Source organism: Gymnoscopelus microlampas, assembly GCF_963454915.1.
Source record: "Gymnoscopelus microlampas genome assembly, chromosome: 1".
NCBI lineage: Eukaryota > Metazoa > Chordata > Actinopteri > Myctophiformes > Myctophidae > Gymnoscopelus > Gymnoscopelus microlampas.
This window is the reverse complement of record NC_139962.1, coordinates 34945401-34964075: the sequence shown is the minus strand read 5'-3', so window position 1 is coordinate 34964075 and position 18675 is coordinate 34945401. Positions and strand designations below refer to the sequence as shown.

Genomic DNA, 18675 nt, shown 5'->3' with positions numbered 1-18675 from the left:
TGTTTGTTTGATTGATTGATAAAATACTTTATTTAGCCTGGTAAACCCCTCCCTCCTGATATCTCATGATTTAATGCAAATGAGATTTCCGGAAGGGGTTACCAGGCTATACTTTATTAGCAGTTTGCAAAAAAAAAGTACAGTTCAATACAAGGAACCCAAGAAAGCCTATAACTTGATTCCATTGGGGTCCTTTGTACTCAATTCTTCGAAACCTTAATCACAGTTGGGTTTCTGTGCACATATTCTGTGCATTTTGTTTTTATTATGTTCCATTCATTACATCGTTGTAAAACAGAGTTTTATGTTTTCTTAATGCTACCCACCCCTCACCATCACCCCTCATCCAGGGACGCCAATCACAGCACATCATTTAAGCTTTTAGCACCACCGTGTGGTTATTTAACGTCAATGCATGATGACACATAGCCAAATAACGAGTGATTATAGGCTACTGTTGTTATATAATAAACCACACGATTAACTTAAAAGGAATCAGAAACAAGAGTAATTAATTTAAGGGTCACTCAATGACCATAAAGTGACTACAAAGTGAGACTTATCACAAATTGTCACGTATTGCACGTAGGGTTGTTGCAATAATGACACATCAGGAAGCAGATGACTAATTGGAACGCCAACGGATGCTTGTTTTCGGGTTGTGTTTGTGCTTCCAGTAGAATAGTCCTGTAAACGTGCGATATGAAGTGCCATTAATTATGTTCTGCTTAGTGGTGTTGGTCGGCATCATCAGGGTATCAAGCAGCCAGAGCTCAGCAGCACAGGACAGGTGCTTCTGTAAGGTGAGTGGGAACTTACTTACTGACAGTGGTGCTGTGGTGGAAAAAAGTACTACATTTTTTTACTTAAGTAAAAGTATCAATACTAGGATGCAGAAACACTCTACAAGTAAACGTCCGGAATTAAACATTTACTTGTAAAAGTAAACAAGTATTGGTTTAAAAATGCACTTAAAGTACCAAAAGTGGAAAGTAGGCTACTCATTATGCAGAATGTCCCATTTCACAAGTTTCCAGATGTATGAAATGCATGGAGATCTTTTGAAAATAGCTGATCTACAAGCTCTCGTTTTTGTGAGTGTGCCCCACTCTAAATCTGTCGAAATACCACAGGAAATTACATAATGTATCCAACAACACTCATAAAGGCTACTTATATTATTCTCTTGATTGTATTTTTTGTTTTAATTGTTTTATTGTTGTTTATCTTACCATATTTTTAAGCTGAATCACTGTTTCCCTCTGTGTATATTTGTATTTTATATTTGACTGTAAAGCACTTTGTAACCATGAAAAGCACTTTATAAAGTGTATTATTATAATTACATAATCTGCCATTTACACTAGGCTACTGTACTGTTCATTTTCAATACGCTCCAACAGTTTTAATTAGTTGGGAGCACAGTAAGGCTATTGTTTCTGAATATTGCTGAGTGGATCTGAATGAGCGTTGGAATTTGGAAGTCATTAGTCAACTTGTTATCCTATGGCAGCTTTACTGATGTCAAACTAAATATTGAATATATAATCATCATCATCGTGGATCATCACTGTCTGGTATGGTAGTAGTAGGCGTATAGTAGTAGTATTAGTAGTACTAGTAGGAAGGCAATGTTTGTTATAGTATAGAGTACAGAGATGTATTTTTGCACATTGAACACAAGATAAACTGTAGGTTATGTCTGACATATTTCAGGTCACAGGTAACCTTGATGATTGCACTTGTGATGTTGAGACCATCGATGCCTTCAACAATGACCTTCTTTACCCCAAACTTCAAAATCTACTGGAGACTGACTATTTCAGATTCTATCAGGTAGGTCTAGTCTAATATATACACAAACACACCCACATTAATTTCTTAACCAACTTAAACCCTTGCCCTCTATACGCCCATGTAGAGGGTCCGTAACTTAACATCTATTTCACCCTAAAACTGAGCCCTATCCATAAAGTAAACTGATGAAAAGTGAGTATTAGAAAAATGTATTCACTTTCCAGGATTTTGCTGATCTTATATCCTTGTGAGGACACACGCACGCACGCACGCACGCACGCACGCACGCGCACACACACACACACACACACACACACACACACACACACACACACACACACACACACACACACACACACACACACACACACACACACACACACTCTTAAAGAAAATACTTAGAATCAGCTAGTCAGGCTAACTGTACTCTAATGGAACACCTTCAATATTTGTTTTACTATTATTGTTGTTTCTAGGCAAACCTGAATAAACCCTGTCCGTTCTGGACAGACAACAGCCACTGTGGTCTGAGAGATTGTGCTGTGAAGCCCTGCTCTCCTGTGAGTTCATTTGACAAACCTACCAGCATTTTCAACCTGGCATCCCTGGCATGTCATTATTAGCAAACATTTAAAAAGAAAATCTTTTAAAAAATAGCAGATCTACAACATCACAATGTTTCACATTACGAATTGCTGTGAACTTGTGCATCGGCTATTTCCGCTGTGTGATACCGTCATACAGCGAAGATCAGTGGTTAATCAAAGCTCTTTTCAAATCTGCTCTGTCAAAACCTTTGTGTTTCACAGAATGAGGTTCCTGAAGGAATGAGAAAGTCCAGTCACAACAAGGTGAATGCCTTCACTGAACATTTGTTGATGATGATGATTAATAGTGTTACAGTACCTGGACTTTGAGTGACATGTTTTAGAGTATGATATACTTATATTTTAACAAATACAATTAGACGTGAATAGTCAATATTTTACCTAAATTCTCCCGTGTCTGCATACTGTGTGTGTGTGTGTGTGTGTGTGTGTGTGTGTGTGTGTGTGTGTGTGTGTGTGTGTGTGTGTGTGTGTGTGTGTGTGTGTGTGTGTGTGTGTGTGTGTGTGTGTGTGTGTGTGTGTGTGTGTGTGTGTTCCAGTATTCAGCTAAGGCCAATGAGCAGATGGAAGACTGTGAGAAGGTGGAGCAGTTGGGAGCGGTCGATTCTTCTCTCAGGTGTGGTGGTTTTATGAAATAATGCTTAATCATGAGTCACTTAAATGGCATGTAAGTCTTGCTTGAAGATACATACAATAAATATGTCAGTGCAAATGAATAAAAAAAAACTATCTCCCAACATATATATTTTTAATTGAACATTAAGAAAAACATCAATATTCTCATAACAACTTAATTATTCAATCATATTATATTATTATAAACACTTTCTGTCTCAAATCTGTTCTGTAAACTGGACAGAGGAATATATTTATTCAGTATAATTTGTCTGCTATGAATATTGTGACTTATGACAAGACTAATCTTTACTGTGATGTTGCCCCCTGCTGGACATATAGGGTGAACTTCTAACGAAAATCACTGTTTTTGTATATTATTTATCATAGAATAGAAGAATATTTGTATAATTATGTGGTGGTACTCAATCTTTTTTCTTTTCTTTTAAGAGTTTTGAGATGTTCAGCTTCTATGCAAGCAACCACTGAGTCAGTGTCCCTGTATGGGCAAATGTACTGTACCAATAAAAGTCATTCTGGTTCTGTCTCATCAGTGAAAAGACCAGAGAGGCTTTGCTGGAGTGGAACAAGCATGATGATGAGGCAGAGCGCTTCTGTGTGATTGATGGTAAGACATGGTTCATCTATCCATTTGTTAATTTAAAACATTTACAGATAAACATTTACCCACATAATTTGGCCAAAGGGCAAATGTTGTATTACTATTAAGAGAATTGTACCACTTTTTTATTGAATAGTACAGTGGAAAGTGAGTGGAAAGAGAGGTTAGAACAACATAGGCTGTAAATCACATTCAAACCTTCGACTGCAAGTAGGTCTGACTCTGTCTTTGTGGTAAGTGAACTGGTTGAGCTACCGGTCATACAAAAAGATAAAATAAAATTGAAAATATGAAATTGGGAAGTTATTGTTACACATAGGAATTTCCCTTTCTAGCGTAATAATGATAATAAAAACGTGTGACTATCTTCCATTGCAATGAATCAGGCCACCCACCCTGTCAGAGTTTCCGTTAACACTAGAATGACTAAGACAGTCATTTAGAAAACATTTTGGAATGTCACAGCTTTGATAAAGTGTATGTATAGTGTGTGTGTATGTATGGTACAGTACAGCGTTTCGCGACCCGAGCTGGAATCGAACCCCGCGGTCTCCACCTCGGCAGGTAACAAGCAACGCCAAGACAGCTAGATCCCTTGGAGGAGCAAGTTACGGCCGGGTCTTTTGCGGGGTCTCTACACTACCCCCTCCTTTCAGAAGCGCGCCCTCGCGCTTCACGCTTCACTTCTCGAGTCCCTCACGTCCCTCACGCAAGGGCACGCTCCACCGGTCCTCTATCGCTTCTGACAACCAATGTTGCATTTCGCAACCCGAGCTGGAATCAAACCCCTATACATACTGTACATACAGTACATATATTGGAGCCAGGCCATTCCCACGTGATTAATTTTTATTTCTTATATGTTCTCCCCAGGAAGGGATACTAGTGACAGTGATCCTCCTCAGTGGTTCTGGTTTCATTCATTCATTTCACATTCTTTAGAATTAAAATTTCTTATCCTATCAATTCATTTTCTTTTTTTTATATTGATTATGGAAATGATATATAAATACTTTGTGAACAATCAGAATGACAGCTATGACCAATCTAGTGGTTATGGAATTCTGGTCGTTAAATAGTTCATACTGATTTGTAGATGAGCCTGTGATCAATGAGTGACACTCATGTTGTTGCATCACAGATGAGGAGTCTCCAGATTCTCAGTACGTTGACCTGCTATTAAACCCTGAACGCTACACGGGCTACAAAGGACCAGATGCCTGGAAGATCTGGAACAGCATCTATGAGGAAAACTGCTTCAAGTAAAGACTACTTTAGTTTGAGATGATTTATGAAGGCAGTACAGTGTGAGGGAGGAAGGAAGGAGAGGGTAGAGGGAATGAAATGTAACACAGGCCCTGAGTTACCTTTCAACCCATGGTGTGTAATTCACACTAACTGGTACTTAACCCAATGTGCTTCACAGAAAAAAGAAAAGAAAAATAGTATACATAAAGGAATTATACTGTATAGGAAGTAATACAACACTGTACCTAGTATAAATTGTTTTGCTTTAGGAGAATAGTAAAATGGACAGAACAATACAAAGGATAAGCCTGAAGATGACATTTTTCAATGTACAGATCTAAAGAAAGATTAAAGAAAAGTGACTTTCATCACCCTGCAGACCTTATACTGTGAAGAGACCCCTAAATCCTACTGCGTTCTACAGCAATACAGGAGCTGAAGGTGAGGATTCATTACATGATAATCATGATAATCATGATGATGATAGTATACATTTAATTGGTTTAGCACTTGAAACACTTATACAGTAAGTGCTATACAAAAGATCCTTAAAAATAATCCTTAATAAGACAATGACAAAACATATGAACACACACACACACACACACACACACACACACACACACACACACACACACACACACACACACACACACACACACACACACACACACACACACACACACACACACACACACACACACACACACACACACACACACACAAAAAGGCTAAATAGCATTATCTGACTGATATTGCTTTGTGTTTGTCTGTCTGTCTGTCTGTCTGTCTGTCTGTCTGTCTGTCTGTCTGTCTGTCTGTCTGTCTGTCCGTCTGTCTGATTAAATCAATGATCTGGTTTTCAGCAAGGACCTTCTACAGGTGGCTGGGAGGTAGGTTATCAATGCACAGTCCTTATGTTATGTTTGTTTTGAATTATTATCATAAATACTTAATACTTAATAAAGTACAATATTATCTACAGTGATCATATCATTACTAACTTGACTTCAGCTGTTCATTTAGTTCCATTTGAGAATTACTACTATCTCTCCTCTCCTCCAGGCCAGTGTCTGGAGAAGAGGGCTTTCTACAGACTCATCTCTGGTCTCCACACCAGCATCACTGTCCAAATGAGTGCCAGATATCTACTGGATGGTAAATTATGTCTTGAACAACGAATGTCTTGGTTGAAAAATCTGCACTTACGTTTATTAAATCCTTTGATTAACTTCCCTGTTCCTCTCTCTTTCCCTCAGACAGCTGGTTTCAGAAGAAGTGGGGTCACAACATCTCAGAGTTCCAGCAGCGCTTTGACTCAGAGCTGACAAACAATGAGGGCCCCAAGAGGTTACGCAACCTCTACTTCCTCTATCTGATTGAGCTGCGCGCCCTGGCCAAAGCCTTGCCGTTCTTCCAGCAGTCCTCCTTCCAGCTCTACACTGGCAGGCCAGAGGAGGACCGCAAGCACAAAGAGATACTCCTCAACATCCTTCAGGATGCCAAGTAAGCCTGGGCAGAATATAGAACGTGACTTTATGTGAAAGAAAGCATCATAGCTCTGTTAGTAACTGCACTGTATACATATTGAGAGTTCATTTAACTCAGAGAATATAAATGTAACCAAATATGGTCCATTTGGTTGCATTTGTACACTCTGAGCTACAAATTGATAAATTAAAATTGAGGATTGTACTGGTTATGGCAATGATAAAAAGCAATTGGTTTTCCAAATTAGTAGTTATAATTCAATTCACTTAAAAGTACAGTATGACAAAACAAGAATGTATATGAGAGTGCCTGTTCTAACAATGTGTTTCAGCATCACCATTATAAATCTATTGCTGATGTAAAATGTTGATATTTTATTGTCATGAATTAGAACATCTTTTAATTCATGCCCATTGCCTAATGGAAGTAAATTTGGTGGTCCATAATCTCTCAAGAACAGATTCTCAGAGGGCGCTGTTTTTCCTTTTTATTTGACGATGGGTTCCCAGATTGGGTGGTCCATGACATGGAAAAGATTGATTTGAAAATGATCTGGAGGATTCCAGATCGGACCAGCCGATTTAGAACGTGGTTACATAGTGTATGCAGCAGTATCCTCAACTAGCCACACAATAGCGACTGAAATGTACATTTTTCAAAGGTTGTAGATAGAACTTGGCTTGTTGCAACACAAAACCGAGATTATTCTACCTCTGCCAGACCACTTTATGCACCTTTTTGTAACTGAAAATAGGACAGAGTTTGTAATTTCTGAACAGCACAGTAGTAATGTAGCAAAGTATTACAGAAAACTAAATTGCTGCAGCTACTGTACACTAAATTAAACTGTAACTAAATTAAGGCAGTGATCCCTAGTGGCCAAGTGTATGTACTACAACAAAAAGACAATACCACTACACTTCCCTGTTTCAACAATAGCAGTTACCTCAGTCTAGTATCAGATCATGACAGAGGGCCTAGTGATCGTCCTATAATGGTATAAGATCCCAGGTTCAAACCTATTAAAGTGTCCTGACTCCTTGAGCAAGACAGAGATCCTGCCTGCTTGGTAATGTAAAAAATGTAACGGAACAGCAGTTTATAATGAATTCTCTGTATCTCAACCTTCCTCCAGGTCTTTCCCTCTGCACTTTGATGAGACCTCGCTGTTTGCTGGAGATGAAGAGGAGGCTGCCAAGCTTAAGGTCTGTAACCACTGCTGAGTCTGGCAGTGGAAGAATTGTCTACTGTTAATATCTTAGGGTCTGAGGTCCAATGTACCATCACTGGATTCCTTTAACTATGCTCACTGCTGTTTTGTTGGTTTGTTTGTTTTTTACTCAAACATGAACATATGTGGATTGTGCTGTGTGTGGGTGACCTACCTCAGGAAGACATCAGACTGACATTCAGGAACATTTCCAGCATCATGGACTGTATGGGCTGCTTCAAGTGTCGACTATGGGGCAAGCTCCAGGTGAGTGATCTAATGCCACTTACTGGATGGACCTTTAAAACCTGATACTTTGTTGGGTGCCGGAAATAGCCGATCTAAAAGCTCACAACGCGTCGCAATGTAGACCATTGTAGCTTGTTCAAGTACGGAGAGTATGGAAAAGTATGGAATTTAATGTGAGTAATTTCCAGGTCTGGATAGGTATGGTAAAAAGAAAAGAGAGTATGAGAAAACATGTACAGTATGCTTCCAGACTGTAGCCCTATTCTGTTTCTAAAATATAAAATTTAGAATTTCTCTAAATAAATTGATCTTACAAGCTGTGTTTTTCCTGCTGTTGCAGAATTCCATATACGTACATATACTAGCATCACACAAATAATCCAAAACTTGTTTGAACATTCATGCAGTCACACGTGCTCTGAGTCTGAGTCACGTAATTATCAGAAAAGTAAACAGGCTTTCTTTTCTGCGTAAGGAAACCTGGCCTTGGATCAAGACTGTCATATATTTATTTGATCAATTCTGACAATTGAGTGACAGCCATGGACACTTCCCCAAATAGTGTTTGGTGTTCCATGTTTATGGACAGTACGTCTCCATAAATGTACAAATTCATGGAGATGTACGGGCCTTAAACACGGAACTCCATAATATTTGGGGAAGTATCCAAGGCTGTATGAAATCAAATAAATCTATGAGTCTTGATCTAAGGCTAAAGGTAACCATATAACCATCCTTATCCTTTCCTTTATGGCTGCGTTGGTTTCAATAGACTGCATAGTCTTAGAGATTTTGGTTTCAATAGACTGCATAGTCTTAGAGATTTTGGTTTCAATAGACTGCATAGTCTTAGAGATTTTTCCCCAATTCATTTTTGGTTCTTATTTATAAAAGAGACAAAAAATATGGAGAGGACAATAATATATATATATTTTTTATTCAATAGGTCATGGGACAATAATGAGTATACTGTAGGTAGCACTGCACCGGTTAGTGCCCTCTTTGGGCATCAGTGTTTGACAGTGGAAACTCGTAAATCTTTCTGTGTAGGAGTGACTTTATTTATAGTAATTTATTTTTTAAAGTATGATTTACCTAATCTAACAGCCAATAAAGAAAAGTCCATAGACTTTAGTTCTCCTTTCTTAAGTCACTGGTGAATTGTACATGAACATCCATTCTGTTACTGTAGGGGTTGAAGGTATACAGTTACTTAAAATTGACATGATAAAATCTCAATAACATTGCTCTGTTTAGCATTACCTGGGTTTAGTGTTATCCACTTTCAATGTGGCGTACCTATTTTGGGCATGTCATTATAGGCAAACATTTAAAAAAAAAATCGAATAATTTCTAATTTCTTCACAAAATTAGCCATGCAACGAAGTAGGCCTACTAATTCATAAAGCAGTGCTTAATTGATTTGTATGAGCCTATTGTACCTAGCTACAATCTTGCAATTATTTGGCAACATAATAGTAGGCTATACATAATCGGAATGAAACATACAGTACAGTTGGATTATTTTAAAACCATTTATTTACATAATAAGCATCTATTGTACATGTAGCTATTAATAATTGTATGTCATATGTGGTCTGAAGAACTGACAGAGAATTCTAGAAATTGAGTATGGAAAAGTATGGGATTTGCAGGGTTGCAGCCGCCAGGACACAAGAAGCCAATCTGAATGGAATATGGAAAATCTGACTGATACATCTTGATCATATGACAGAGATAATGTGTACCGATTTAGTGAGAGCTCGACAAAATCTGGAGGAGTAGTAGCAAAAATGATGGCACTTTGTCATTTCTTAACTTTCTATGTCATCTGTGTTGTGTTTCTCTGTTTCATCTCAGATGCAAGGATTAGGCACAGCCTTGAAAATCCTGTTTTCTAAACAACAGATTGAGGCTCTGTCCAAATCTAACATCCAATGGCCCACTTTCCAGCTTAGTCGCCAGGAGATCGTCTCCCTTTTTAATGCCTTTGGGAGGTAAGACACTTTCAATTCAATTCATTTCATTTCAGATTCATTCATTGTCAATCCAGTGCACAGTGACCTGAAATTCATTTCACTTGGGAGAAAAGCAGAACATGGTGTAGCAGTACAACAGTAAGTGTCAGTTAAAGTAGCAGATACTGAAGCGATTAGCATAAGATTTTGCACAGTTTAATTTAAGTACAATATCATTATGATAAATAGTTACATTGGCGTTCTCAATTAAAAGTTAAAACAAGGTTAAAAGAAAATTGACAGACTATAAATGTGTCACCATTCTAGGAAACCACCATTTTGCAAGTGTGGTTCACAATGTTCACATCCATATAAATTACTTCTTTTTTTTGTATCTCTCCATTAATATCTCCCAGGATATCAACCAGCATTAGAGAGTTGAAGAACTTCAGATCCCTTCTAGGAGAGGTGCGGTGACGATGTAAAAGATCTTGCTTCGTTGTGACCATTGTCTTCCTGAGCATTCATGCAATGAGACAAATGTATGGATTTTCCCAATGTGGAAAACTAAACAGGCTCTGGCAGCCTGTTGCTCAATTGTTCTATTATTATGCTGTTTTCCATTTACTTTAATCTGATGTGCGGTACAATAAATGAATAAATACATAAACTAGCTTTAGATTAACAGGAGGAAACCTAACAATGTCTATGATGATTTTGGACATTTTGTCAACATACATACAATATGCAGGCTACTTCATATTGTAAGGAAGCTGTCAGTCCCTCTTGTTTTTCTCTGTATTATTAGAGCACACATGGGCAACATACGGCCCGGGGGCCGGACCCGGCCCTTTGACCATCTCAATCCGGCCCGCCAAGTCATATGCCATGTTAATGGTTTTGAGACAAATTCATCCAATTAATAGTAATTCATATTTGCCATTTGAGAACATCTGCATTCCTCCATCTGTATGTACTCAAATGTTTTATGTTTTTAATGTAACAGTGAAACAGTCTGCCGTGAGTCCATATATAATGAATGCAATGTGTTTTATCAGTGACCTAGGAGTGGTGCATATCATATAAGATAAGATACGGCATTGACGTGGATTGTTTTATGTAATCTTTTCATTGTAACCTCGTACAGAGTACACCAGAGTGATACAAAAAGATAATGAAAGATCAACATTTTGTTGATGAACATTCTTGTTGTGAAAGCAAGGACTTATTCTAAAGTAGTCTGGCATGTCTACCAAATTCATGCAGTTTTAACATCATTCAATTCAATTGTACAATGTGTGGCCCTTCACTCATTTTATCGAAGTCAGTATGGCCCTCTGGAAATAAATGCTGCACACCCCTGTATTAGAGGCTCCTGGCACTATAGCCAACCATCTCAATATGAAAACTTTGAAAATTCATTAAAAACATCAGCTTCATGGGGCACCCCAGTGGCTCACCTGCTAAGAGCAGATACTATATAAATAAGGTTATTGTCCTTTCCGCAGCTGTTTTGAATCTGACCTGAGGCTCTGCTGCATGTCATCCCCTCTTTCTCTCCCGCATTTCCTCTCTCTCGCTCTCTCTCTCTCACTATCACTATCTTAAATAAAGCAGAAATGTAGAAAAAATAATGTGTTCCCACCTAAAAGTACGGAGCCCCTAAAAGGAATACAAGAATGCTCACCCCAAAACACGCTCACCCTGGGTCAAATCCGGCGACCTCGGAACGGTCGCCACCAGGTATTCCTAAACGTAACCTCAGTAAAACTATGCCTAAACCTAACCTTATTCCTAATGTTAACCTCAGTAAAACTATGCCTAACCCTAACCTTATTTCTAACCTTAACCTCAGTAAAACAAATACAAGAATACAAGAACCGCTGGGGGCGCGCGCGGTCTGCGAAGAAAATGGGGGCGAGTGTGTTTAGTGGTAGCTTTATTTTGAAAAGCGTTTTTTTCAGGGTTGGGTTTTTAAGGGGGTGAACACATACTTTTTAGGTAGCAGAAATTTAAAATAAAGTTTTTTTGGGGGTCATTTAGATTTGTCTTTAAGTTTATCTCTGAGTGGGAACGAGATAATATTAAGGAGATATTTTTTGTCATGTTGATTTTTTTTCAAAATCTAAATAGAAATGACCCAATTGTTTTTCCTTTTTCCTGCACCCTTAAAAAAAACAACCCTGAAATCTTTGCCAACACTTTTCAAAATAAAGCTACCCCTACTTTTTTTACCTAAATGTATACAAGTCTAATTTCCTTACTTTTTTGTTTTACATCGGTCTGACAACGGTCAGTTGTACAGACTGCTCAGCTACTACATACACAAATGTATATTTCTTAATGTTGTTGTTTCCTATGACTCGTCATTCATAAAATACACTGCAAAACATCCAATACCACCACTGTTCACATTCAGTTAGCTCAAGCTCAGCCTGTCCTGTTCATAACCTCACAGATTATGTTTTATTCCTCTTCCTCCACTTCTTTCTTCTTGTACTCTTCTTTGTCTTCCTCTGACTACAATTTGTCAGTTTATTCTGGTGCCATAGTCTCAGACTGTGATGGAAGAGGTACTCAAATTGTGTACTAGTAAAAGTACTCTATTGTAGAAATAGTCTGTTACAAATACAATTTCGGTATTCAAAATTTACTTGAGTAAAAGTACAAAAGTATTGGCATCAAGTACCAAAAGTAAAAGTAGTTAGTAGTTCAAAGTTATCATAAGTCTAAAATGTATTAAAATCTTAGAAAATAGCAGATCTACAAGCTCACAGGCGCGCTGTGACTTGTGAGCTTGTTGATCGGTTATTTTCAAATAGTCAAAGTATGTATATAGGGCTGGAGTGGTCAATGTATGTTTTGTAATAATAATCGAAATCTACAAAATAACTAGTAACTAAAGTTGTCAAGTAATTATAGTGGAGTAAAATATAATATTTGCCTCTGAGATGTAGTGGAGTAGAAGTAAAAGTACAAACAAATTGAAATTCTCCAGTAAAGTAAAAAATATCTGAAAATTGTACTTAAGTACAGTACTTGAGTAAATCAATGTACTTAGTTACTTTACCTCAGTCTCAACTAGAACATACTGCTGTATGGTTGAACTCGACTGGGGCCTTTGCTCCACTCTATGCCTTTGCTACATAGGCAACAGGGTCCAGACGGTAAAGGGTTAAAGTCTGTAATAGGATGAATGGATATTGTCGCGAGCACCAGTTTCGTCACTTAAATAAATTTAACATGCTCGTCAAGTATTGTTTAAGTATGGATTTAACTTCCAGTTGGTGGACTTCAAAATAAGACTAAGATGTTATAGGTTTCTTGATGAATAAATAATATGGTAAATACAGTGAGCAATTACCAATTCATTGTTGCAGTTGTTTAGGACAGTGCACAACATAACATCTCGTCCTCTGTAAGCTACTGTAAGTCAAGTTAATTTATAATGTAATGGATGTCATGTGTTTATAATATTATATAGAGTAGCCTATCTTTTTTACACTGAAACACTAGAGTTGGAGTCTTGGAGAGCTTTTCTGTACTTCCCCAAAATCTGAGCTGGCTGTCACCTACCCCACAAATTAACCACTTGCTGAAAACTGAAACTACATTTCTTTCAGCATCAGTGGTGGAGAGACCTAGCTGTGATATTACCCCATTGCACATTCCCCGTTGCTGTTGTTTTATTTTATGCAGTAGTACTGGAATACTCTGTATATTATTGTATTGATCATGTTGCATAAATGGGACACAGACAGACACACGCTGATGGACAGACATATAGATACAGAGACTTGTGGATGTTTTATTCTGGACACAGATTCCGTGCATTTGTTTATTTATTTTATTTTTTCTACAATTTATTTACAGTACAACATATTCCTGATAAGTGTTCTACAATGCTCCATATTTGTTATTCATCAAGAAACGAACCGGACACACCTGTTTGCGTGCGCTGTAGTTGAGTTGCTCTTATTTTGAAGTCCAACAACCGGAAGTTACACAATTAAACAGGTATAGTTTGACGCGTGTGTTCAGATTATTCTCCTAACGGATCAGTGCTGGTGGAGCAGCATCTGATTACACAGACCTCTCTAGAACGACGCCAGTATCGTATCGGTGGGCAGCAGCTTTATTTACCTGCCAAATCGTTTGTTTCTCACGAGAAGCGGAACGCTAATTTTTCCATGCAAAATAATACTTTTTAATTCGTTTTTTTGTGTGATAAATCACCGACTGGACCTGGTTCTTCTGAGAGAGTTTGTTTTTTTGGATCATTTCATTGTAATGGCTTATAGGGGGTGTTGTACACATACACATACACGGGCCCACGGTTGACTTGGAAATACACTTTTGAGGCGAAACGTCTTTGCGTTGCGTTGTTTAAGGATCGTGTGCAGCAAACTGTACCAAAGCGACCCGGAGAAGACGACAACTGAATCATCCACATCCACAACTTCTATCTGATTCTAAAACCGCTATTCCGCTGGAGGAAAAAAGGAGTGTCGCATCATTCATACAGCGATCTGGGGGCTGCTCCTTCTGGTCGGAGGAGCAGAGAGAGACACGGAGGACAAGCAACAGGTAAATGTGTGGAGGAGGAACCACCACACACTGCATAGTGAGATGTTTGGTTGCTGCTGCTGGATTGATGAGCAGTCGTGTGAAGTATCTAAGTACATGTACTCAAGTACTGTTCTTTAGTACAATTTAGAGGTATCTTTTCATGGAGTATTTCCAAATGTCAGTACTTTTACTTCTACTCCAGTATATCTCAGAGGCAAATATAGTTTGCAGATATAAATGAATATATTATAAAACATACATTAACCACTTAAGCCCTATTTTATACCTAGGCTATTTGAAAATAGCTGATCTACAAGCTCATTAATGCATTGTGAGCTTGTAGATCTGCTATTTTAGAACATTTCATTACTTTTACTTTTGGTACTTTAAGTATATTTTGATGCCAATACTTTGGTACTTTTACTCAAGTAACATTTTGAGCACAGGGCAGGCCTTTTACTTGTAACAGAGTATTTTAATATTGTGGTATTGCTACTTCTACTTAAGAAAAATATCTGAGTACTTATTCTTCCACCACTGGAACCACACACTTTATGTTGAGCTGTTTCTAGTTGCTGCTGCTGGCGTGATGAGGCGATGACACTGCATCTCCTACAGTCTACTACACAGCCATACAACACTGTGGCTGTTTGCTGAAGAAACAGAAATACTGTAATGTTTGGTAGGGGAATAATGTTTTATGTTTTATGTTTGCAAATATTTGCAAACATCACGTGTCAACCTGGCTGACAGTGACAATATTCTAACTGTATAATTTGTGCTCAAGCGGTACTGTATCCCTTGGGGCCAGGGCGTTGACAGCAACGTGTGTGTGTGTGTGTGTGTGTGTGTGTGTGTGTGTGTGTGTGTGTGTGTGTGTGTGTGTGTGTGTGTGTGTGTGTGTGTGTGTGTGTGTGTGTGTGTGTGTGTGTGTGTGTGTGTGTGTGCGTTTTCTCATTCATTGGCAGTACCTGATCCCACTCAGCAAGTGGATTTTCATAGTGACATTTCATAGTTACAAGCTTCTGCTTAATCACAATTGTATGTTAATTTAAAGCATTTGTTAACACTATTCTTATTAGACATGAACAAGTACAGCTAAAAGGTCTGAATGACCATTGTGAACCATTTCCATCTACAGTAGTAGGCTATGTACCTGGAGGCAAAAACTAAATAATGTAGCGTACTATAGGCTACCTCATGTGCTGTTAATATGATTTGAGTAAACTACTGCAAAAATAGTGGTCCTGCCTTCAGCAATGCCTGCACAGGATTGTACAGCAGAGGCGTTGTGAGCTTGTAGAGCTGCTATTTTCACAATATTTGTCTCTTTCTTATATTATTTGACAATTTGGCCAATGTTTTACCAGTTTTTATAGTATAGTTTGTTGATTACTTTTGATGCAGTAATTGTTTTGTTTTTTCTTGTCTTTTTTTTTTTTTGTATTAAAAAAGGTCTTAAAAGTACTTAAATTGTCACTTCACTGTCATCTGGAAACCCCCCCAAAATCATGGGTCCCGACCCACAGGTTGAGAACCACTGCAGTAGACCAGTAAGACTATGGTAGCCTTAGTGGGACTGGGTACACATTGCGTGTGTTGTGTTGCAGTGCAGTGAAAGGGTAGGGCTAGGTGTGTGTGTGAGAACAAGTGACAGTACAGTAGGTTGAAGACTAATCTTTGTCAAATACTCGACACAGCCAGCAACAGATTGTGCCAAGTCAAGTCCCAACCAGTGTCGCAGTCTGTTCTATCTAAAGCCTGGTGAGCTGGTAAGGAACCCAGTATGTGGTTTAGAATAGAAATAAGAGTCTCTGGCTGTAGGAGTACAGCTGTCCATAAGGCTGAGTTGTCCCTCTGTTTGACTCTCCATCTCCTCTCCTCTCCTCTCCTCTCCTCTCCTCTGTTATTACCAGTTAAATATGGTCAGAGCGAGGCTTTACACAGACTTTTTTTCATTTCACATCCACAATGACTTAAAATAAGACTGGGTTACTTTCTTTATTCCAGTTGTATATGATATCACAATATAACCTGAGTTGAGGCTCAGTTTTGTTTTCCTTTTCCAGAAGGTTGATTTGAAAGGACAGTGGCTGAGGAACAGGCCTGTCTTTGTCCCTGTGTGCCAGCAGGTTGCTAGCTCAGTGCCAGCTCTAGCAGCATTCAGGGAACGGTGCTGCAGAGATCAGCCATGGAAGACAGCTGACCTCACTGTCAACTCTCATCTGTCTTGCTGGGCGTGTCTGCAGTATATTGAGTTTAACTTTTTTTAATATGATGAATATGTTTAAATAAAATATATATATGTTTTAAATTGACAATATTTTATTTACTGATGGCAGGAATATAAGTCACCAAAATAATTTCCCACTTCTCTTCATTGTTTCCACTTGTTTCCACTTAAGCTTGTGTTTCAGAAGTCTGATTTCAGTAAATAATGGCATGTAAAAATCCAGACTAATAATATATCAACACTTTTGTCCATAAAGATATCATATTACTTACTTTATTTGGACGGGATAGGGCATATTGATAAACAATAATACATACATGATGTAATGTAATAATATATCAGATTTAGCAGGAATGCTAATTTCCATCCCTAGTCCCATACATAAAAACAAGCAAACATTACAAGAAACACAGAGTACAACAAAGGAGAGAAACGCATAACAGTCAAATTTGCCTAATTGTTAACCTATTAAAGATATAAAACACAAGGAAGGACACCTTTCTCTCTTAGCCTATTTTAAAAAGTTTGTTGGTCCATGATCATTTTTTTAAAATTGGACCTTAAAGGATGTGAAATGTGTACAGCTGGATGCTCTTATGTCAGTGGGTAAATTGTTCCAGAATGATTGTGCCATACCACCTGATGGCCAAAACTACTCCCACCACCTACACTGCAAAACTCTCGGTGTTAATTTAAACCGGAGAGTGTAAACATTGACCCTCTCAGTAAAAGTATCACTTAAGATTTGACTGTGTGTGGGTTGGACATAGAGGCTATTTTTGTTTTAGCAGCAGATTATTTGTGGTGATTTTCAGTCTGTTTAAATATCCTGTTCCCTGAGAAATGTCTAAAAACAAAAAGGACCCCCCCCATGAATAAATACAGTAATTCTAAATACTTTTTATTAGAATTATTAGAGTTAGAGACTGAGACCTCGATTGCCTTGACCGATGCTAGTGAATGAGCAAGGGTCATTCTTGGTCATTCTTTCTCATGTGTTTTTTTTAAACTTACGCTTGTTTTTATTGACCACAATGTTAAGAATGTAATTTAGATGGCATGTTAAACAGATGCTATGTTCATTGTTTATCTGGTATCCTATAGTTTCAGTGTACAGATTGTTATTTCGATAGTACTGTATATCGTTTAGACTGACACAAATTTCTGGGTTTACCTGGGATCCTAGTTTCTTTAGGCACTACACTTTCTCTCTGCATTCTATGCAGTGGTGTGTTCTACCGTCATACGCTGTATACGGCGTACACAGTCCAGATTATTTTGGGAAGAAGCGTATACAGTCTAATAACCATTTCATCCATTGAAAACGCGAGAGCGTATACCCACGACCACGCGCATCGTATCGTAGTGTATACCCTCCGAAAAAACCTAGAACACAACACTGATTCTATGTATGTGATTACTTTCCTTATTGTAAGTCGCTCTGGATAAGAGTGTCTGCTAAATGCCTTAATCGTAATTGTAACTGTGAGACTTGTTGAACCTGGAAAGGTTGAATTAGACTATTCCTTGGACCAGGTAGTGTTCATTTCTGAATTTTAACTCTTGACTCGGTTTAGTGACTCATCCTCTATCCCTCTTCTATCTGACACATTTCCTTGCTAGGTAATTTTAGAGGTGTGAGGTAACACTTATGACCTCCTCACATGGGGGCTGCTGGTTTACTGCCCCCTCATTAGACTCTCGCGACAGGCAGTTCATGTGTGGCATTTCGATGTGACATCCAGAATGTGCCACCTAGCTGCTCTCGGCCCTATAACAAGGCAAGTGGTCCAAGGCTGCCTGGAGGCTTTTGAACAGAGGAGCACTGTGAAGGAGCATCAGTCTGCCTGTACTTTGAGCTTCAGGGGGAACTAACCACATGCGGCCTGGCTAATACCTCTCTCTAACAACTCTCCTTCTGTTTCTCTCTCTCTCTTCCTCACTCTTTCCTCCCTACATTTATCCATTACCTCCTTGTCTCTTTCTTGATCTCTCCCTCTCTGTTTCACTCTCTCTCTCTCTCTCTCTCTCTCTCTCTCTCTCTCTCTCTCTCTCTCTCTCTCTCTCTCTCTCTC

The 18675-nt window shown here is 38.5% G+C and overlaps 2 protein-coding genes across 3 annotated transcripts in view; both read left to right on the top strand.

The window, feature by feature from the left end:
- Window positions 1-719: 719 nt before the first annotated feature.
- Window positions 720-10336, top strand: LOC311043508 (ERO1-like protein alpha; the record flags this gene model as incomplete). Its single annotated transcript, XM_084054784.1, has 15 exons — window positions 720-803; window positions 1717-1836; window positions 2274-2357; window positions 2607-2648; window positions 2945-3021; window positions 3575-3648; window positions 4784-4904; window positions 5270-5331; window positions 5757-5783; window positions 5956-6048; window positions 6150-6396; window positions 7517-7586; window positions 7772-7858; window positions 9701-9837; window positions 10215-10336. 15 exons carry the CDS (start codon window positions 720-722, stop codon window positions 10273-10275), a joined length of 1386 nt encoding a protein of 461 aa, XP_083910910.1. The 3' UTR covers window positions 10276-10336.
- A 3546-nt stretch (window positions 10337-13882) lies between these two features.
- pacsin3 (protein kinase C and casein kinase substrate in neurons 3) overlaps window positions 13883-18675 on the top strand; it is a 37272-nt gene continuing 32479 nt past the window's right edge. For both annotated transcript variants that reach the window (XM_084065838.1, XM_084065837.1), the window contains exon 1: window positions 13883-14385. The gene's annotated coding sequence lies outside the window, so the exon portion shown is untranslated. The remainder of the gene's footprint in view (window positions 14386-18675) is intronic.